General features: G+C 39.9%; 1 protein-coding gene across 3 annotated transcripts in view; it reads right to left on the bottom strand.

The window, feature by feature from the left end:
* The window catches only part of PPP2R5E (protein phosphatase 2 regulatory subunit B'epsilon), a 143,590-nt gene extending 122,439 nt beyond the window's left edge, over positions 1-21,151 (bottom strand). For 2 of the 3 annotated variants that reach the window (XM_008701085.2, XM_008701099.2), the window contains exons 1-2: positions 20,587-21,151; positions 18,011-18,174 (exon numbers count right to left, since the gene is read on the bottom strand). In XM_008701085.2, the coding sequence (XP_008699307.1) occupies positions 18,011-18,167 (157 nt within the window). In that variant the 5' untranslated portion in view covers positions 18,168-18,174; positions 20,587-21,151. The remainder of the gene's footprint in view (positions 1-18,010; positions 18,175-20,586) is intronic. The other variant, XM_008701091.2, reaches the window with a different exon arrangement.
* Positions 21,152-22,907: the final 1,756 nt, after the last annotated feature.

Genomic DNA, 22,907 nt, shown 5'->3' with positions numbered 1-22,907 from the left:
TCATTAGTTTGGGAAACAGACACATGACTACCCTTCTGTTTTTTAATTAAATTTCTTTAATGTCAAGGTAGAAAGTGAAACCCTCTATTTCTGTTCCCTAAAGATAACCACTATTAACAGCTTCTTTGCATCTCTTTCTAGTCTTTTAAAAGTCGTATGTCTTGACACTGTAACTTTTAAAACCAAAACATTTATAATTCTTTCAAGCCACCCCTATAAATCAAGTAGACTCCTACCTATACGTTTTCTATCACAGCTTTCCAAATTCCATAAAAATCTAACATTGGTATTTATTGTATACGATGAATGGACTGGTTTCTGAAACACCCCATCTATTAAACACCAAAGAGAACTCAACACCAGTGAATAACTCCAGTCTCCCTCCAAAAAGAAAAAAAAAAGGGGGGAGAAAGAAAGTGAGAAAGAAAGAAAGAAGGAAAAAAGAAAAGAAAAGAAAAGAAAAGAAAAAAAAAAGAAAGGAAGAAAGAAACGAACCTAGGTATTTAATGAGGGGAAGGGAGGTGAATTACCTTTTTTGGAACTGAAACAGAAACTGTTTGGATGGTTGATGAAAGCACTCGCCAGAGTCTATGGGCCTATGTTACATTTGACATCCGGGAATGAGGCTTCGGGAAGAAAGAAAATTCCTGGAGACAGATCTTGATTGCCTCTGTTTCCAAAGATATGCTCACCAAAGAAAGGCCTTCCAGGGTCATGACTGGCCTATGCAGAATATACACTGCATATCCTTCAAGGACCAAGGACAGGACAAGGAAAGACAGATACAGTCTTACTGAAATATGCACAGCAAAAGAGCCCAGAAAATAAGGTTTCTAGTAAAAGAAAATCTTCCCAAATACTGCACAAAGATTTTCAAAAATATGAACCACTAAGTGTGCTTTTTGTGTTCCCTAAAAATTTAGCAAACCACATCAAATCCTTGCACCTCTTAATTATACTACTACTCACTAATGAAGGGATAGAAATGTGGATAACCTAAAATTCACTTACTTCCTGAGTATTAAAAAAATGTACCAATATGTGGGGGGGTGGAGTAGGGGAGCAGACTTCCTGTAACAGCAAACAGAAACTTTTCCTTTTTAATTATGTTTGCTGAAGGCTAGAATTAAAATAAGTTTTTTTTTAAATTTCCTGAATATACATCAAACAAAAAAGTAAAGACAGACTGAGTGAAAAGTCCACCTAAGAAGAAAGAGAAACTACACAGAGGACCAGAGCAGTAACTTTTATAGCACTTATCTTTCATTATCATGATGAGCCTCTGAGTTGACATAAATCCCTATAAGGCAAGGGGGGCCAGAGCGAAAGGACTAGACTATCACACTCTCTCCCGCAGCTTACTTACATCCCCTCCACACAACCTCCGCCCCCCCCAAAGGAGACTTAACACAAAGTTAATGCTGATTTTCAAGTCCTGGGTTCCAGCCCAGTGAAAGACTTTCTATGATGTACCTCGAGGAGAACAGCAAAGTGCCAGGTTAGTGCCAGCAGAAATTTTTGCGAACCAGCAAGTCTCTTGTCTAAACCCAAGATGGGACAGGAAACCAACTTGTTTTCACTGTCTAGTCTGCACTAAAATTCACTTAGTGTTTGTACACTATTTCTGCTCTCCAATAAAGACCTCACTAAATTTTGATGTCTGAATAATCACCATATTCATTCATTCATTCATTCAATAAACACTCATTCCATGTCTCCTACACTCCAGGCTCTAACAACTCTCAATCACTGCTGAAGAAACCCAGGCTAATGCCAGAAACAAAAACCTACACCCAGAGCCTTTCAAAGGACTTGGCGACCTTCGATAATCATGGGCCTTTCAGAGACTGTGCTCTGTCCAAAGCAGCACCTTTTCCCCTAAGCAGTATAGGCCATAATCATAAACCTTTGTCTCTAAAGCTACGTTCAGTTTATTACACAAAACTCTCATTTAAAAAAATACATTCCTTAAAAGAATATTTAAGACACAAATGAGAAAAGAGAAAGGAATGAGTAAGAAGCAATATTACGAGTCAGCACTGCTTCATATACATGAAGAATTCCCTTTCTACCTGAAAGGACAGTTGTACTCAACAGGTACCCACTGAGCAGCAAGATGTGAGGGGGGCACTATCCTGGACAATGGGAATCCAGTTATGAATGGACACGGTCTCTGACTTCAAGAACAGAAATATTATGATGACTATCAATTTCCCAGTGTCTGCCATGTTGGTACTGGTCTAGGCATTTCACATACATCATCTCTCAAACTAATCCTGCAAGGCAGATATTATCATCACTTTACAGATGAGCAAACTGAGGCTCTAAGACAGTCATTTGTCCAAAGTCACCCAGCTTGCAAGGAAAATTGACTGGAATTCTAAGACTGGCTGGCTGGCTGACAAATCTATCTTCTTTCTATAACTTTACCTTGCTGGACAGGCAACATCTTTGAACTGTAATCATCAGTCTCCCTAGCTTCCCATGCTACCTCTGTATTTCTGACCTGCCCACAGCTCTACATGGCCTTAAGCAAACCTACCTGCAAAACAACTAAGGGAAGGGAAAATACAGTAGTCCCCACTTACCCACGGTCTCCCTTGCCGTGGTTACCCACAGTCACCCACCGTCAACCCTGGGCCAGAAGCAGATGACCCTCCTCCTGACTTATCATCAGAACATCTATAGTAGCCTAACCCTAGGTCACGAGGCCTACATCATTCACTTCACTTCATCTCATTACATAGGCATTTTATCATCTCACATCATCATAGCAAGGGAGAGTACAGAACAAAGATATTTTGAGAGAGAGACCACAGTCACGTAACTTTCATTACAGAATATTGTAACTGTCATTGTTGGTAATCTCTTATTGTGCCTAATTTATGAATTAAACTTTATCACAGGTATGTAGGTATAAGAGAAACCATAGTATATGGAGGATTAGGTACTATCTGCATTTCAGGCAAACACTGAGAGTCCTGGAACCCCCACAGATAAGGGAGCTATTAGACAGAAAGAAGAAAAAACAAATGTCAAAAATTTATTTTTTAAAAAATGTTAAATAGATGGGAGGGGAGGAGCACCTGGGTGGCTCAGTTGGTTGAGCATCTGACTCTTGGTTTCGGCTCAAGTTATGATCACAAGGTCCTGGGATCAAGCCCTGAGACCCACTGGATTTGGGGGGGGTGGGGGACTGCTGGAGATTCTCTCCCTCTACCACTCCCCCCACTCATGCGCTCTGAAGTGACTTGCCCTGACTGAAGCTTTCACTGTCCAATCTTTGAGTCTTTATTTAAAATCTTTCGGATAAAAAGTAAGAACTCAAGGTAGAACAGAAACATGAGCATCTACCGGCTCAAGAAGATCCCTTGGAAGAAAGGATTCTGATTGACATTCCAATTCAACTGCACTTACTGAATCTGACCTGCCAGTGGTTTCTTGGCACTTGGGTTTCCCTTGTTACACACCTACATCAAATATATGTACACGTTGCTTTTGTGAACATATTAACTCACGGTGAGTTATTTTATCTGAATTCATCATGAAAGAAAAAAATGCACGAGGGCTGAATACATTTTTTCATCTCAATAGAAACTGAAGACGTGTCAAAGACAACACTCATTATCTTGAGATAACTATGAGAATGAGTGGCTTGACACTGTGATAACTGTTAACTTCCTGTGAGAGAGAAAAAGAAGGAAAAAAAAAAACCTTTCTAGGTCTGAAAAAGACTAAATACAGGTTGCATTACTCATCAAAAATTACATGTATACAACAAATCCATAATTTCAGTTCATAAAAAACAGTTTTAGGTAAAAAAAAAAAATCACAAATGAAGAAAAAATTTCTAACGCATGAAATTCGTATTATAAGCCAGGTGCACCAAAGACACTCTTGCAAACTCCTAGCAACCTCTCTAATTTTTTTTCTTTTTTAAAGATTTTTCAATGCTCCCACTTAATCAAAGATGTTAGGTTAATGGCTATGTCCTACCTGTCCAACCTCTTAACTACATTTAGCAACCACCAACAGTCCTTCTCAATTTTCATAGTGACAATGCTCAATGTCCTCACACACATTCAACTCCCCAATCTCCCCAATGCACCACACACACCAGCCAGGGAAGACAGGCGAGCGAAATGCTTTAACATCTGTCATAAAGCAACACAGATCACACTTGCCTAGACTAGTCCTTGGGTTCAACAATGTACTGACTTTGACAGCTTCCAAATGTTTCTTCACTCAAAAATTCTTTCTAAATGCTTTTTAAAATTCATTAGCAAATGTAATAAATAGTGATATGTTCTTTTACTTAAAAGATTTAGTTTATGGATAAGCTTAATGGGTTTTAAAAAACAAACACCCACTTTCCTAAACACAGTACACAAAAATAGATCATCTTTACAGGATCCACTTGAAATCCAAGTCATAAAATACAGATTAAGTAGTATTTATAAATAATAACAACAGCAACAGCAATGACAAAGATAGCTAACATTTACATAACACTTACCATGATCTAGGTCCCTCTCTAAGCATTAGCTATATTAACTTGTTCAATCCTCAAAACCACCCTATTGAGAGGTTCTTGATCTCTCTTCTCCAAATGAATCAAGCAAAACTTCATGACTATCTCACCAACAAACAGGCAAATAACAGCTCAATTATCCTGGCATTTATGGAGAGAATATCACTCATGAACTATGATATCCTAATGTGAAGAAATTATTCTCTTAACAGACAGTACAATACTATAAACAGCCTTGCTCAAAAATGGCGGGGGGGGGGGGAGGGATGACTTCACTCTATCTACATTAACACACGAAAGAAAAATAATATTCCTAGGGGCGCCTGGGTGGCACAGCAGTTAAGCGTCTGCCTTCGGCTCAGGGCGTGATCCCGGCGTTATGGGATCGAGCCCCACATCAGGCTCTTCCGCTATGAGCCTGCTTCTTCCTCTCCCACTCCCCCTGCTTGTGTTCCCTCTCTCGCTGGCTGTCTCCATCTCTGTCAAATAATAAAATAAAATCTTTAAAAAAAAAAAAAGAAAGAAAAATAATATTCCATTAAGTAAAACTGTAAAGAAAGATGATTTTACCAAGATTTTGTTAATATTAAATACAGATTTGCATTCACAAGAATGCACATTGTTTGACTAACCATGAAATGATTCTACAATCATTTTGAAATCCGTTAACCATTGAGGTAGAAGAGTGATCTTCTAAGTACTATCAAAAATTCCAGACTGCATTGTCCTTTTATTTATTTTGTTGGACTCTCCCACAGGTCAGAGTTTGAGATAATCCTAGATGAAGCTTTCCTCTTTATGTAAACCATCACAAATCCAGTTCTGCTTCAAGCACTGGTTCTGAAAGCACACACTCCACTCAATTTTTACCACCCACAGAATGCAGCACAGATAACGCTCAATAATTTAAATCATAATAGCTCAGGAAAACTTAAAATTAGCAAGTGACAAGGAGGTGGATTCAATTTTTAACTTCATTCAATTTGCCAAATTTAAAATACTTTCAATTATTTATTTTTCCAATCTTCACAGAAACCATCACACCACCAATGTTAATTGCTTTGCCTAACTGTGGTTTTACTGTTGCCTGAATTCTCATTTAATGAACATCAATTGCTGCTGACAGTAATTCCAGCTCTAATCTTCTAAACTTTTATTCTCTTAATGAATTAAATCTATTGTATTATGTCCCCCACTATTCCAACCAGCAGTTCATAAAACAGTGAATTAAAACACATGAAAACTTAAGATCATGTACTTAATAACAGAGTGCCATCTACAGAGCAAATGGGTGGACCCACAGATGGATTTTACTTAGTTTTAAAGGGACTTGGTATGTTTTTTACATTTTGTATATTTCATGTTTATAGCCTGAAAGTAAACTAGTAATGCTTTTTTAAGCAAGCAATGATTAAGTTGTTTTCAAAGAAACCTCAGTATTTTAACAAGCACAATGTTACTGTAACAAGAGAACTTCCTAAAATTCCAACTCCAACAATAAGAAGCAATTATAACGCTATTAAGTATCCTATAGAACAAAAACAATTTTAAGCTTAACACAAGAATATATAAACATGAGGGGAAAATACTATTCCCCACGACTGGGTAAGGGATTTAAGGGTGATTTATATATTCCGCGATCATATATTTACAGATATGTACAAATGTTCTTAGGCTCAAGGACAAACTTCAACCCAGCCAGAATGATTTGGCTCCAACAACCTAAGCAGCCCCATCAATCTCTGACCTCCAGCTACAACGGCCTTTTGAGAAGAAGAACCACATCAACCTTCTTGTTTTGCTCACCACTGTGTTGCCAGGGCAGTGCCTGGTGCATCATACTGCTCCGTAGAAATCTGATGAGTGAATGAACTGAATCACACAGCCCACAGAACAATTACAAAAATGAGAATATAAGGCCCTTGGAGGAGACTATTTAGCCAGGTCACATATAGACTCCTTTTAGAGCTGTTTGCTTCATACACACTTTGAAAAACATCTGCACACAATTCATTTCACTGAAGCCTCATCAGAATTCGAGAGTATGAGCACAGGGTCTACCACTCCTAAGCCCAAAGCTGTCTACAGTATATACCAGTTCTAGAACATCCCACTGAACTGGGAAAGCCTAAATAAATTCCACCATTAGTTGAAATGCCTTTAACAATGCTAAGATAGAAATCTAAATACCACAAAATATAACTCCAACATCTTTATGGAATAACTAAATCTAGATATTAAGGCACAAGCTTCCTCAGCAGCTAAAGGTTACGTCAAAGTTACTTATACCTGAAATCTTAGAGACAGATCTCCCTGTAGATCCAGCCACATGCCTGATAAATTTTACATCTACTGAGTTTCAGAACTTCAACTCAACTGTTTTTGATAAAAATGATGTGTTTAAGTTTTCTTAAAGTGAAATGAATATTATTTCTAGATGACTGGTTACCATCAAGGATACTAGTTAGTTACAACAGTTGTAGATGGAGTTGAAGAGGCAAAGCTAGAAGGATGCATGGAAGACAGTGCAGAACGGAGTACCAACACTTCCTTTTACTTTTAAAAAGTTCTTTGTGTAAATCTGCTTTCATTTGACTTTGGCTCACAAATTAGGGAAAAACACCAGTCCTTCAGATGCATCACGGTCTTTCTGAAAAATTAACTTGATGAGACAAAGTAGGCTTCTGACTCTCAAAAGGAACTTCCTTTTTGCTACCAATGTCCTTGATTTCAAAATACTCATTCATTTGAAAAGAAAAGTGTTTTTTGCTATGATTTCCAAACTGCCAATATAAGACAGCTAGCTCCTTAGGAGGTTGAACTCACTCTGAATTCCTTATAACACATGGCAAAGGAGATATCTCCTTCCATTTCCAGATACTGTCTTCTGGAAGCACTCCGGTAAAAGGCTAATTCCAAAGCCTACATCTTCCTTATTAGAAGATAGTACTTTTCCTGAAATGCTGCCAAGTCCCAATTTTCTCCATGTTTTTTAATGTTTTACCATTTTACTTTGAATAGTGTTCCAGGCATGAGCAACCATGAATTAATTAAATTAAAAAGTAACATCACCGTAAGGTAAGTCTTTCATGATGCCTACATAAATGGATGAACTTTTGCCAGATATCTTCCCTCACAAGATCTGAAACAAGATCTAGGTCCTTAGGAGTGACTCAAAGAAAGATCGATGACAAACAGAAAGATAAGGGAAGGAATATTTATTACACAACCAATCATACATTAGGCAACCTACCCACATTATCTCACTCCTCACAACCACCTTGGGAATTGTGAGTCCCATTTAACGAAAGTAGAAATTAAAGCTCCAAAGATGTTAAATAACTAAGCTCAGTTCACAAAGCCAGGACTTATCACCTAGACTTGAACCCACACCCTTTCCTCTTTAAGCTAGTTCCCAGAGATATAAAGATAAATGGTAAAGAAAACCACTGCCACACTGCTACCAGTTTACCAAACCCAAACCATTCCATGACTGACATGACTTTATCATGACAGCACAAGAGTCCCACAGGATACAGAGTGGCTTCTTCCCCCCCTCACCCCCCGCCCCCCTCCCTTCCCATCATGAAGTACTGGCTATCTGGCCTTTCTAAGGAGCCATCTCTGAGGCCTGCTGCTCTCCAGGACTCTCCACCACCACCCACCACCCACAGTGCTGCTACCGGCCTGGCTGCTAGCCCTCTTCTCTTCTCCACTTCTCTTCTCATCACTTCAGTCTCCTCACAGTTTTCAAGGTTCTTACAAGAGGTAGTAAAATGGTTCCCTTGGTAAATCATCCTAGCACAGCACGAGCAAGATGGTGGTTAGCTCCAGTGTCACCTACGTTCATGTACATAAATAGAGAAGGCACTTGCTTTGGAACCAGACAGGCCTGGGGTTCCCATCCCGGCTCTCTCTGAAGGGATGAGCAAGTTACACAGCCCTCAGTTAAGCACAAACATCCCTTGTTCTTGGTTTTGTTGGGAAGCTTCAATGTGACATCACGTAGCACATCAGCGGGTACACAGTGGAGCCTACAGACGCTGCTTCTCTTCTCCTTCGTTGGTTGCTAAATTATTTCTTCACCAGTAAAGATAACCTGTTTCTCCTTCTGGCTTCTTCCAGGCCCACAGCTATTCCAGAATAAATGCTTTTTTACAGGTACATTTAAGTTTATCATTGGTAGTATTTACTCAGCTTAATTTTTCAAATGATACTGATAAAAAAAGTTCCAAACAACCACACTGGAGTCATGTAATAACTTCTATCTTCAAACACCTTTAAAAATTCTGCCTGGGGGCAACCCTCTCGGGTCCCCTCCCTCCTCAGGAGCTGTGTACTATCACTTTGCTATCGCTCAATAAACCTTGCTTTGCTCCCCACCAAAAAAAAAAAAATTCTGTTATCAAAAAGAACTGAAAGTCAGGAGAAACATGCGGAAGTTTTTCGTCAAGAGATCTCTCTTCCACAGAAAGGGACTCTATGACAAATTCTCTCAAGTGAGGAATCCAACACCACCACCCACAGCAGTAGCTCCTAGCCTTCGGGGAAACTCCTTTAAGAACCTGATGAAAGCTCTGAACCCATTCCCCAGAAAAATGACAATCTGCCCAGAGACACAAAATATTGCCTGGAATTTCAAGAGAGTCAAGGGCCCTCTGAAACCCACCCGTCAACAGCAAGATAAGAGCCCTCTACAAAGAACCATCTATGATACTTCTTAAACTGGCAAAATCTTCCATTCAGATTTTGTTTCTTTAAGGTGCAACAAATTTAAAAACCTGGACAATAACTTCAAGAACGTAAAGAAAAGTTTTCTCATTCCACTCTTCACATCTCTCTGGCTTAAAACAAAATGCTACGAAATAAGCCTCTAAGCTGAAGAGGTTCTCTCTTCCAAGCAAAATCTCAAAACAAAGATGTGCTCAGGGCCAGTGCATGTAACATGTTAGGGGGGACGGGTAAAGGAAAAGGAGGTACCAAAATTAAATATTAGATCATCCATACATTTTACATTTCAATATCATCTTTTTTAACTTTCTATATTTGTGTACTTTCCTAACATGCGTTATACTTGTATAACAGCACATGTATACAATTCGTATAAACAACTACATGCGTTATTTTTACTACTATGAGTAAGCAATGACAAAAAAAGATTTAAGATCCTGTCCTAGTAGATGACTTCCAAAATAAGCTTATCAAACCATAATTTTACTTGGTAACCTTCCACGAATGGAACTTCCCTTGGAAATAATTACATTAGCTACTTTATGTTCTAATTCCTGAAATGAGAAGCCAGTCTGAAAATGATGTTAACTGAATAGTAACGCTGAGACTGTTCCGTAAGAACTAGTTCTCCTTTTTGCTTTAAAAGTCTGGTTCGCACCATTCTACATGCTCCATGTTTTTTTTCCTTAAATGGAAATAATCCACGTAAAGTATTAAGAGAATAGAAATCAAATGAAAAACACAGGTAAGCATTTTTCTATTATACAGTTTTTCCTGAAATTGTAACAGTTAATATTCTTCAACCCCTACTATGTATCCAACACTGAGATAAATGTTTTGTCTGCTTTTTGGCATTTAATCTGACTATATGAGGTGGGTTCTAATACTCTACCAATTGGGAGATAAAAGAAAACATTGCTTAGAAGTCACACAGCTGTGAATAGACTCAAAATTCAAAGCTAAGGATGTCTGACTCCAGGGCCTCCATTCTTACCTCAGGGAGGCCACCTGCCTCACTTAGATAACACATGTTATATATATTAGCTATATACTGTTATATATCAGGCAAAAATATAATAACATAATATTATCATATTGTCCTATCAGTATGTTCATCATATGTTTAATTCTGCTGCAACATACAAATAAGATCCCATATTTGCTTTCAGAAAATCTTCAAATACGAAGGGTAGAAAAGTATTTTTAAGTAGTAAAAAAGGATGTTATGCCATCATTTGCAAACAAACCAAAGAACTACCTTACCCAGCATTTTAGAAATATCTAGAAACTTCACTGTTCTTTTGCAAGCACTAGAAAATCTAATTAGTATTAAGAACTAACATTATAAAATAGAAGTTTTAAAGATGAGAAAGCTTAACCATAAAACCCTGCTCTGAAAGCCCATTGTAATTTTCAGATATGCTGTTCCCTCTTAAACTATGTAAAGAAAGAAAGTCTGGTGATTTGATTAGCCCACAATTCAGGCCTCAAACATCAGCAGATAAAAGGTGTTTCACTGTATTTAACATCTGCTGCAAAACGCCACGTGATGAGTCCCTAAGTAACAGGAATCACTTAGTGTATAACACATAAAACCCACTCCATCCTCTCTCCTCTGTTCTTAACCTGAAACATGCAGAATTACCAAAGCATAAGGCCTCACTCAGGATTTTAAGTGAACACTCAGCAATCTGATCCTTTAAAAATAAAAAGTCTTCATTAAACAAGTTTGTAACTTTGTGTAAAATATAAATTAAAATAAAACTTGCATGACCTCGCTTTTGGGGAAAAAATTTAAGTACTTAGGAAGAATACTATTACTAATAATTTAGATGTCAACTAACAATGTTAATTAATTGCCTAACAAATATTGATTGATTGCCAACTATGTACTAAGCACTGACCAAAGCCCTAGAGGTAGAAAAAAAGGTTTCTACACTGAAGATTATATTCTAATGGGGAAAGAGAAACAGATAACACCCGAGTGACTAACAAAGAGTAAATAATTTCAGATCACAAATATTATGCAAGAAACAACAGACTGATAGTAACTTCAACGAAGACTATTTTTAAAAGTCAGGAGGGGTGGGGGTGCCTGAGTGGCTCAGTCGTTAAGCATCTGTCTTCGGGTCAGGGCGTGATCCCAGGGTTCTGGGATCGAGCCCGGCATCAGGCTCCCTGCTCCGCTGGGAGCCTGCTTCTTCCTCTCCCGCTCCCCCTGCTGTGTTCCCTCTCTCACTGGCTGTCTCTGTCTCTCTCTCTCTGTCAAATAAATAAATAAATAAATAATTTTTTTAAAAAAAGTCAGGAGGGGCAGTTCCTAAGAAAGTCCCATGGTGAGATGAAACTTGAAAAATGACACTAAGTCAGAGGAAGAAAGTTCTAGGTAGAAAAGGACACCTCGCCTTCTGAGAAGATTCATTTGGCACCTCAATATTTTATGCCTGGGCTGAGTCATACCCTGGAGAGACCCACATTATGATGAATTCTGTTTATAGCTTACCATGTTTACTGTTAAGTGTCCAATGCTTACATGAATACATACAGCTAACATGATACTCAGAAATAAGAATACAATTCCCCATCTTTTGGTCTAATCCAAAAGCTCTTAACTGCGGAGAAAGAGCAAGAATGGTAGGGCAAAAACCTTCCCAAATCTGAGGTAAGCGGTGAACTCTGTTCTCCAAAACAAAAATGCCCACTCACAGAAACTTTACATATAATTTTAGGAGGGTCTTAGAACCTGAAAGCCCAACCACAATGCCCATATCCTATTCCCAATCAGAAATCCATGAACCCAAGGTTAAGAACTATGCAGTAATTATCATACTCAGATGGAATGGGAAATGAATGCAAGTTGCTATCCTACTTTTAAATGATCCATAAATCAGGTATGCTTACTCTCAATAACCTTTGGCCCACATACGACTCTGTATGGGAATTTTCTCTATGCTATAAACTGTAAGGATATATAAAGAAAAAATATTTCCCCCTAAAAGTAAATGAAATACCTCCTCGCTACAACTAACTATGATCTTTCACACATGTAAACAATGCAACTGACATTTGGTTTTGTGCAAGATCTTATAATTTCTTCCCAAAAAGAAAAATATTGCCACATTGTCGCAAAGGGTGCAAAGCTGAATGTTAACACCTATTAACTTATAGATATTCTTCTAGTTCAGAAGGAAAACTTATGATTATTTCTTAACCCCCCCCACACACACACGCCAATTTAACTGTCAAAAGAATATGCATCATGGGGCGCCTAGGTGGCTCAGTCGTTAAGCGTCTGCCTTCGGCTCAGGGCGTGATCCCCGCGTTCTGGGATCGAGCCCCACATCAGGCTCTTCCGCTGGGAGCCTGCTTCTTCCTCTCCCACTCCCCCTGCTTGTGTCCCCTCTCTCGCTGGCTGTCTCTCTCTGTCACATAAATAAATATAATCTTTAAAAAAAAAAGAAAAAAAAAGAATATGCATCATTAATCTACGGTACAAACTAAAACAATGGTTCTTAACCTTTTTTGATTCAAAACCCCTTTGAGAATCTGAAAAATACTATGTAATTCTTCCAATTAAAAAAAGGACATACACATACAAAATGTGCATATAATTTCAGGCTGCAAAATGAATTTCCAATTCAATGAAGGGTTTAAGAAGTTTTTATCTTCTACAGAAGAGTATCATAACTGGTTGCTTCTGGGAAGGGGAAGTAAGAGAACCAAGTCAGGAAGAAGATTTTTCACTATACATCCTTTTGTATTTTTTGAGATCTGAACCATATAACTACATTATCTATTCAAAAAATAAATAAATTTAAAAATAAAATACACTAAAAAATGTAGCAGGATACCAACGTATTTGGTGAAAATCTGCAAATAACAGTTTTTAAAATAACTAGTCTACTAAATTCAATATATTTGCAAACTGTTTCTTCCAATTTTTTGGTTGAAAAAGATTCATTCCTACCAAAACTATGGTCTTGTTACATAGTTTTTTGAGAAATTTCCAATTTCACCTTTTTCCTGAAAAGATATAAAAAGTGAAATAATTCCACATTATTCATATTTTAACTTCTCAAATCCCAGTTAAATAACAGTAGCTAGTATTTATCGAATGTGGCACTGCCACATCTATTGACTATCATCCCCATTTGATAGACAAGAAAACCAAGGCTGTCAGAAGTTAACATTCTTACCCAGACAACACAACTAGTAAGCCAGGACTCTTGTAAGCAACAAGGCCCATGTGCTTCCCCCCATGTGACACTGCACCATACAAGAAAGATGGTAAACACTAAAATAAAGGACATTATTCCTTAAGAAACTAATCTCATTATAAATATACTTTAGGGCACTATCCCATTATAAAAATTGGGAATTACTTCTGCATATTCCTTCTTTACACACTACACAAAGCAGTTATGGATGAAAAAGAATGATCCCATCCACAAATTAGAAACACATAAACAGGGGTGCCTGGGTGGCTCAGTCGTTAGGCGTCTGCCTTCGGCCCAGGGCGTGATCCCAGAGTCCTGGGATCGAGTCCCACATCAGGCTCCTCCGCTGGGAGCCTGCTTCTTCCTCTCCCACTCCCCCTGCTTGTGTTCCTTTTCTCGCTGGCTGTCTCTCTCTCTGTCAAATAAATAAATAAAATCTTAAAAAAATAAAAAAGAAACACATAAACGCTAGTTTTCAATTGGGATTTTTAAAATCCTCACAAACTATCACCCTAAAAAATAAAAATGTAAGCTGAATCACAAGCTTAGAGCTTAAAAAAAAATAGTTTTCATTAAAGAAGGAATTTATAGAAACACAGTGTTACTGATCTAAAAGCTTTAACACCAAGGGGCAGGGTTTCTGCTGAAGAGTACCTCCACTCATCACAGTTTTTGGAATGTTTAATACTGAATGTCCGAACTATTAGCAAAATGCCTCAAAAACTTACATAATGAATTATGAGGCTAGAAATAATGATGCTGCTCTCATTATAATCCCATCTTCAAAGAGGTGGTACTTTTCAAAAACACTTCACTCAGATCTAAACTTACATAAGCTTTTAAAGTCAAAGAAAGAAGGAAACAGGGCAGGGGAGGATGGGGTGGGGAGAGAACTAGTCACCTAACCTGGTAGTACTACTACTGCTACTACTAGTTATTATTACTATGATGACGAGGATGACGAGGATGACAAAGATGTGTGCGTCTATTCCCTAAATGTTTAGTTTAACTGTCCTTACCGAGATAGGTAACTGTCAAAGCTTGGATCGTGTCATGCCGTGCACAGGCACACGGAAAACACCCAAGTCTTCACATCGAGCACTCAAACCTCTACTAAATTCCCCTTGAGTAACAGTCCTTCAAGCTCAAAAACTTAGGACTCTCTGAAAACATTTTCAAAAGTGCATAAAGACGGAGAAAATTCAAATGTCTCTATTTCATTATAAGTAGCTGAGGAAAAGCCAGCTATGGACGCTGAACGACCCGCTGGCATTGCTTTCTGCAGAAAATAACATAGTTCATAGAAATTTCAAAACCCCGCCTATTAGAAAAGAGGCAAAAAAGATGAAACTTTCCTTTCACTTCGTTAAGTTCTACAAGTGAAGAGACTTTTAAAATGCTAATGGCCCTATTACATATAAGTCAGTCAACTATCATGAGTCATATGATAAACATTCTGATAATGCATAAATACAAAACAAGTGATCATTAATGAATACCTTATGTTTGAATTTTCCAAAAATTACATATTAAAAAGATGAGTTGCAAAATTATACAATTTCCGTTTTCAAATTCCCCTAAAATTAAAAATCTTGAGGACATCAATTTTACTTTATTCTTTAATGCAATCACAAAATTCAACTGCCACTTATATTATACTGCCAAATAAAGTTAACTCAAACTTACCAACCTGGTCAAAGCAATACTACAGAAAACTGCATCAATAACTATCCTTTGGCATGCACACATAATGTATTCTGGTTTCTCCCAAGGATACGGTAAAAAATAAAATAAAATAAAGAAATTCCTCCAATAATTCTATAGTTCCTATAGTTAGTGAAAAGACAACACACAAATAAAATTCAATCCACTGTAAGAAAAACAAATGCCATTTAACAAATGTTTTATATTCCCCATAAAAATCAAGAGCAAATAAACATTTCTGAAATCTACATCTGACTGTACTTCTTTGTTATTCTACAGATAGGGAAATCCAATTTATGGACTGCTTTCTGGAATATTTTCCCAGGACATGCTTACTACACAAGAATCACTTTCAGTCTGTCTGGAATTAAGCTGTGGCTATATCTAGTACTACATGGTCCTGTTACTCTCCAATTCTCCCACGCTGGCAAAACACACAAGTTCACAAAAATCATATTCCTGGAGAGCAGAGTTCTTGGAAATTTTTCAATATTATCAGACTTCACTTAAAAAATAAGAAAAGGATATACAAATTAGCCAATAAGCACATGAAAAGATGCTTAACATCATTCATTAGTCACAAGGGAAATGCAAATCAAAACCACAGTGAAATACCACTTCACACACATTATGATGGCTATTATCAAAAAAAAAAGAACAAAAAATAACAAGTGTTGGTGAGGATGTGGAAAAATTGGAACCCTTGCGCACTGATGGTTAAGTATGTAAAATGGTACAGCTGCTGTGGAAAACAGTCTGGCAATTCCTCAAAAAATTAAATATATGATCTAGCAATTGCACTTCTGGGCATGTATCCAAAAGAAGTGAAAGCAGGGGCTCAAAGAGATACTTGTACACCCGTGTTCATAGCAGCATTCACAATAACCAAAAGGTGGAAACGACCCAAGTGCTCACTGACAGATGGACAAATAATATATGGTATATACATAAAGCAGAATATTATTCAGGCTTAAAAGGCAGGAAATTCTAACACACGCTACAACATGGATGAACCTTGAGGACATTATGCTAAGGGAAAGAATCCGGTCACGGAAAGACCTAAGAGTAGTCAAATTCATAAAGACAGAAAGTAGAATGGTGGTTACTTACCAAGGGGCTAAGGGGAGGGGAGAATGGAGAGTTAGTATTTAATGGATACAGTTTCATTTGGGGGAGATGAAGACGTTCTGGAGATGGATGGCGGTGACATGCACAACAACGTAAACGTATCTAACGTCACACTTAACGCATACTTAAAAACAGTTAAAATGGTCAACTTTCTGTTAGGTATATTTTACCATGATAAAAAAAAATGAGATAAGGAACAACAAAATCTTAAAATGTGCCAAATTCTTCTCACCCATGCCCCTTCACTACCCACAAAACCAAAGAGTGGTCAGTTCAGTTCTAATTTAAATGTTTACTGTGACCCCCAAGAAATGAATATAACGATAAAGTTTAAAATTCTTTCTAAACCTAAAAAAAGTTTAATCGGTTTCCTCAAAAGAGAGTCCTTTGCCAGATAAACACGCTAAAACTATTACACATCTAGCTCCAATCTGAAAAGTTACCGAAGAATCCATACACTGCTCAACTTTGTATTTCAAGCATGATTAGCTTTATCCCTAGAGTTTTTCCTTCACTTCTCTTCTAAAGCCTCACAAAGGCTTTTTCCTTTTTATCAGCAAAACCTTTAGCTAAAATTTTCTCCCCCACAAACTCATAAGAGCTCATCTTTACCAACAGATATATCAGCTTAATAGTAATCAGAATCCATTTAGTTTCCACAATTTCAAGTATAAACCTCAGAGACTCATTTATGACTCTAACTCCCTAAAAAAAAAAAAAAAAAAAGGCTCACAGGGGAAAAATAGAAGCCTGAAATATCCGAGGCTAAATTTTGAGGATCTTTTCTGGTCAAACTCCAGTTTTTCATATAATACCTTCTAATTTCACAAACTGTTACAGAAGTAAATGTTCATTAACGAGTCAGGTTTTCTGACGTCCTCTGAGCTACGGAAGGGCACTGTTTTGTGCATGTTCCCTTTCTCTTCACTCTTAAGTGTTCAGCAGATGAAAATCTACTTTCAAAGGCAAATTCTGATCGTTTCCATGCTATAAATGGTATATTCTGACGTATTTCAACCATGTCTGTTCATAAACATAGAGCAAACAAATGAAAATTAAAAGGAACAGGAAGTATCCACATACACCCAAACAAAAGTTGAAAGGTCTACTTTAGAAAAAGCAAATCTCATATGAAAAACTTGTCCTTAATTCATTCCAAAGGAAAGAGAAAAGTAGTATTAACAAGTATGATCATCATGTTTTCTACACGTATTATCTGAAAACGCAATTACTACCTGACCATTTTTTCTTGATTTTTAAAAATGAATTCTTTCAAACATCATTTTCTATATGTAAGTTAATGGTACCATCTCCTCTCCCAGGTCTACTTCCTGTGACTAAAACCGTACAATGTGTAGCTGTTATCACATACGATGGGTATCTCTAAATGTCAACAGAAGAAAAAATGAAAAACACAGACCTAGGCATCTTAAAGTTCCTCTGGCATTCAGTTCTTCTCTTTATCAATGTGAGAGATATTCCTGATAAGGTTTCTTTTCATTTGTCCACAGCTATTTATATTAAATTGAGCCCTTTAAAAAGGAAAGTGGGTATATCTGCCCACATAGCAGTAACTTCAACACGTCTGAAATCTCCCATCCCTTCAGTGTGCAACACAGAAATTCTACAAAAAGAAAATTATATATAGATATAAAAAGATCAACTGGCAAGGACTCCATCACCTGGTCATGAGCCTTACCTTTCAGCAGCGGCAGAGGTGTTAGCTCAATAGGCTTGCCTTGAGACCTAAACTGTGAGGAACTTTGCGACCTCTTCTGTCTGGCTTTTCTGACGGACTTCCGAGAAAATCCGTCTACTTTATCCACTGATGGAGGAGTAGTTGGTGCTGAGGACATATCCCTACTGAAGAGAAAGAGGTATCATAAACATATTCCCAAGGTGGGAGCATACACGTGAATCACACAAATTCTAAAATTCCCATCCATAATATGCATGAAAGTTGGAATGTGATGAAGAAAGCAAATAAAATCAACTCAGAAAAGTCGTATGCTCAATGGGGCAACATGAAAATTTGATGGTAAGCAGAAGGAATTTAAATACCATATAAGCAATATTGTAGTTTTTTTTTTTTTTTTTAAGATTTTATTTATTTATTTGACAGAGAGAGAGACAGCCAGCGAGAGAGGGAACACAGGCAGGGGGAGTGGGAGAGGAAGAAGCAGGCCTCCCAGCGGAAGAGCCCGATGCGGGGCTCGATCCCAGGACTCTGGGATCACACCCTGAGCCAAAGGCAGACGCTTAACGACTGAGCCACCCAGGCGCCCCAACAATATTGTAGTTCTAATGCACGGGCTGCCCCCACTCCGGTAAGCATTAAAGATGTTCACTGACACCTGAAGAAGTCTTCTAAGCCATCTACTCATTTTCTAACTGCACAGCTCTTCTCATCTTGAGATTCCTGAAGTAATTTTGGAGCTATTCTGCCACTGGAAAACTTCCATCGATACATTTTCTCAAGATATTTAATATTATAAATGGGCTCTGGAGTTAAAACCCTGATTGTACTTCAAGAATCTCCACCAAGGTATCACAGCAAGGTGAAATTTACAACTACTGAAACTATCTAGGCATGACTTAATTCAATGTGCTGGGTTAGCTATGATAAACTGTATGAGGACAGGTTAGATTACTTTACACAGAACACATAAGAGGCATAATTAAAAGCATTTCAAAGAAGTCTTCTTTTTGAATGAAGCCATCTTAAGTTATTAAAGCTTAATAAACAAAATTATGATGAAATCGTGCACCAAAATTGAAAACATAAATTCACACCCTACTTAGAAAACCAAGTTGAATTCCCTTTAAGTTCATCATCAGATATTAATTTTCATTCCATCAAACTGATGGAACAGTTCTTTTAGATTTTTTTTAAGCTTCTCAAATTATTAAAATGAAGGTTAGTTCCTAAAAGTAACAAGACTTAAGCTCAATTTCATTCTCCAATTTAAACAGATGCCATCATTTCCATGGCACTGAGGCTCCATGCAAGATTAATGGCAGACCTGAATAAAAATAATGCATATGGGGGCAATACCGAAATGCAATTACTCACTCACAAATACTGAAATGCACTTACAAATACAGGTCATTCCAATACATAAGATAAGTGTTTTTTAACCTCTAAATTAAAAGTTAAGGGAGTTCCTTCCTGAACATGCAATAAAAAGTTACCTGGATTATCTGGATTTTAACAAAGTAAAAAAATAACAAATATATAAACAAAAAACAAACAAAACCCAGGATCTTGAGGTTTGCAATTTTGAAGCTTTGTTTGGTTCTCTTAAAAAAAAAAAAAAAAAGTTTTTAGAAATCTACCTAATTTAGCCTTAAATAAAATGTGACAGATTCAAAATGGAATTGCAAACTATGAATGACTACGGAAGAAGTAAGATCAGTTAAAATTTTTCACAATGACTGCATCAGCTCTTAAGATTCACATCTCATTTGTATGTTGTAAATTTAGGGGCAGCTTTTCCAACGTGGTATGTGAATTATTTAGATAACAATGAAAGATTTCGGTAAATCCTGTTCCTCCATTACTCTTTTTGTCTCTTCTTTATTCCTCATCTCCCATCTCTAAAGATAATTTATTGCTAGCATTTTTTTTTTTAATCATTTGCCCCTTCTGCCCGCGGCCCAGAATAAACGTCAAGGATCTCAACCCTAAAGCGCTGCAGAACTGAACTTGCAGTAGCAGTGGGTCCGTGCAAAGCCCAAGGAAACAGGTTTCGCCCAGAACCAGGACGCCCGAAGCTTTATCATCGTCTAAGCAGCGGGCACGGGGCATTTCCAAGGTTCAGGATAATCCAAGGGGGGGTGCTGGGGTGGAGGAGAAAGACAGGGAAGGGGCTGGTCTGTAGGGATGCTGACATACTCCCTTTGCTCCCACCTCCCCCTCCACAAGCCCTGGAGAAGATAAGCTGTTACAGAATCCTCCTCACTACACCAATCCCCCCCGGTTTCCCCCCGCCCCACGTCAGTGGATAAAGGGGGACAAGAATATGCCTCCAATGCCGGAAGGTGGGGGGAAAAGGAGGGAGGGGGGCAGAGTAAATGGAAGGCATCGTCAGAAGCGTTTGCAGGTAAATCAGACAAGTGGGACGGGCGCTCCCTCTCCCACACCCCACCCCACCGCACCCCTCGCCTGCCCCGGCCAGGCCTTTCCGAGGCCGGTGTCCTGCAGATTCCTGAGGAAGACGGGGAAGAGGAAGGGAAGCAAGCGGGAGAGCCGAGGTACTGGAGGGACGAAGTTACCTTGAAGCTTCTGGGGAAGAATCCGAAGATGATCTGTGGTTTCGAGGGGCGGGAGACCGGCGTGAGGGCCGCAGCGGGGGCGGGTGGCGGGACCGGGACGTGCGGGGGGGAGGTCCGGACAGCGGCAGGGAGCCCGGGGCGACGGCTGTCCGGCGCGGCGTCCCTCCGGTTCCGCGGCGGCGGCGCCTCTAGGCCTCACGGCCGGACCTGAACCTCAGCGCTCCCGCGGCGGCGACGGCGGCGGCAGCCTCACGATCCTCCCCCGCGGGCCCGTCCCATCAAATCGGCACCGACCCCGTTGCGGCTCCGCCGGTGGCTCCTCGCTCACATTCCCGGCGGGCGGCGCCTCTGCTCGTTGCCCCGGACCCGGCGGCGGCGGCGGCGGCGGCGGCGACGACGTGGGGAGGGGGGGAAGGGAGGGAGGAAGACTGGATCCGCAGCGGCAGCAGGAGAAGGAAGGAGAAGGAGGAGGAGCCGCTGGAGCTGGAGCCGCCGCTGCCAGAGCCGCCCTTTGGTACCCGCGGTGGGTCCCCGTCAATGCCCCTTTCTCTCTCCTATTGTCAATATCACCGGGCGGCTGAGTCCATGGCACACGCGCAACCGAACCTTCTGGCCAGCAGCGCCCGCCTCCGGCGCCCACTCACTGGAGGCTTCAAACGGGAAGCGAGGCCTCATTGGCCCGCGTCCGCCTTCACTCCCATGCCAGCAGGTTCGACTGAGAGCCGATCAGGGATTGGCGGCGGGGGGGCGGAGAAACTGGAGGGTGGGAAGAGACAAGGCCGAGGATTGGGCTGAGGCAAGAAGGACCCGGATGCAGCCGCGCTCTCAGGCCGCGCTACTGCAGCTTCCGCCAGGCGGGTGGGTAGGCTGAAGAAGGGGAACGCCGCAGCCGCTAGGCCTTTGAGGAGCTCCTGAAACCCGGGAGGTGTGCGACCGATAAATCAATGGGATGGGTGGGTTTCCACGCAATGCGGCTTCTTTGGGCGGCGGTCGTCTTCAGCCGAAGAATTCCAAGGGCAAGGGTCGGCTAAGGGTGCGGGAGCCCCCGGGGCCTTGGATCCGCCCCCTTCAGCGGCTAGGCTGGCCCTTCTGGGCTTGAGGAGTCCCACTCAGGACGGGTACCCCCGCTGAAATAAGCGCAGAAAGAAATAAGATCTCCCGCCCGCGCCTGTGCGCCACTGTGTAAATGGGCCCCTTGCAGCACGATGTGAAACCCCCAGCAGTCGCTCTGCCTTGAACCTTGTGGGAGACCTGGCACCGAAATCTGAACCTCTGGGCCTGGGCCAAGGGCTGGGTATCGCTTCGAATTCTGTCTCACCTCGTCGTCTCCTTTTCCCTAAACCTCTGTTTTGAGTATCAGCTCCCTGAAACTCCTGCAAGCCTTGATAGAAGCCAGCCCAGCGTAGTTCATGCAGGTGGGAACGCTGTCCCTGTGCTCTGCGATCATTTATCCGGATCAACTGCACGGGCCCTCCGCCGCACAGAGCTCAGGGAAACCCAGCTCCAGACTGCAGGGGCTTGCGAGATTTTAATGGGCAAATTGGATCCGAAAGAGTTTATGGAGAAGACTTCACTCAACTCTAGCTTGATCAAGTAATAAAATATTTAGAGATGTGTTTCCATCCTTGGTGAGCCCAAAGCCAAATGGTGCAATTCCAGATGATGTTATTAGGACTCTCGTTCCATTTGAATGCACGCTAGGTCCATCTTTTTTGGGGGGTGGGATGGGGTGGGCTTGGGGGAGGAAGAAAGAAATTCTTAGTGCTAACTACCAATGTCAGATCACCAGTTGTTAAAAACTTGGAAGACAGAAAAAAAATTTTTAACTTATAATCCCTCAACCCAGAGATAACCCCTGTTGGCATTTTGATGTACTTCCCTCCAGTATTTTTTTTCTTTAATTTTGTATGTGTTCTTCTGTAGCCTAGTTTTTCCCCCTCAGCATTCGATCATGTTTTCTATGCAGTTAAGAAATAAACTATGTACCATATGTACAAGTAACAACAACAACAAAAGAAATGCATTTCTTGTTTGTGTTAACATTCAGGTGCTGCAAATTTTTATTCACGCTCCCATAAATGGGCCTTGAGTGGAAAAAAAGTTTTGTGCCCTGAAAGATTAAAAAAAAAAATCGGTTTTGAACAAATGGGAAACAGGAAAAGATGGCTTTCTTAGGTAGAAGCAGTCTCCTCCTACTGACTCCGGATGGTTGGCCACTGTATGGTAGTGCCCATTTTTGCCCTGCGAAGTTCGTTACTAGGCCTTATAAAACTGGAGTTCTCCATTCTCCTTCCTACCTTCAAAAAACATTTTTGCATCTT

This window comes from Ursus maritimus, unplaced genomic scaffold (assembly GCF_017311325.1).
Source record: "Ursus maritimus isolate PB19 unplaced genomic scaffold, ASM1731132v1 scaffold_25, whole genome shotgun sequence".
NCBI classification, from domain to species: Eukaryota; Metazoa; Chordata; class Mammalia; order Carnivora; family Ursidae; genus Ursus; species Ursus maritimus.
Note: the sequence above shows the minus strand (reverse complement) of the source record. Positions and strands in the feature narration are given on the sequence as shown.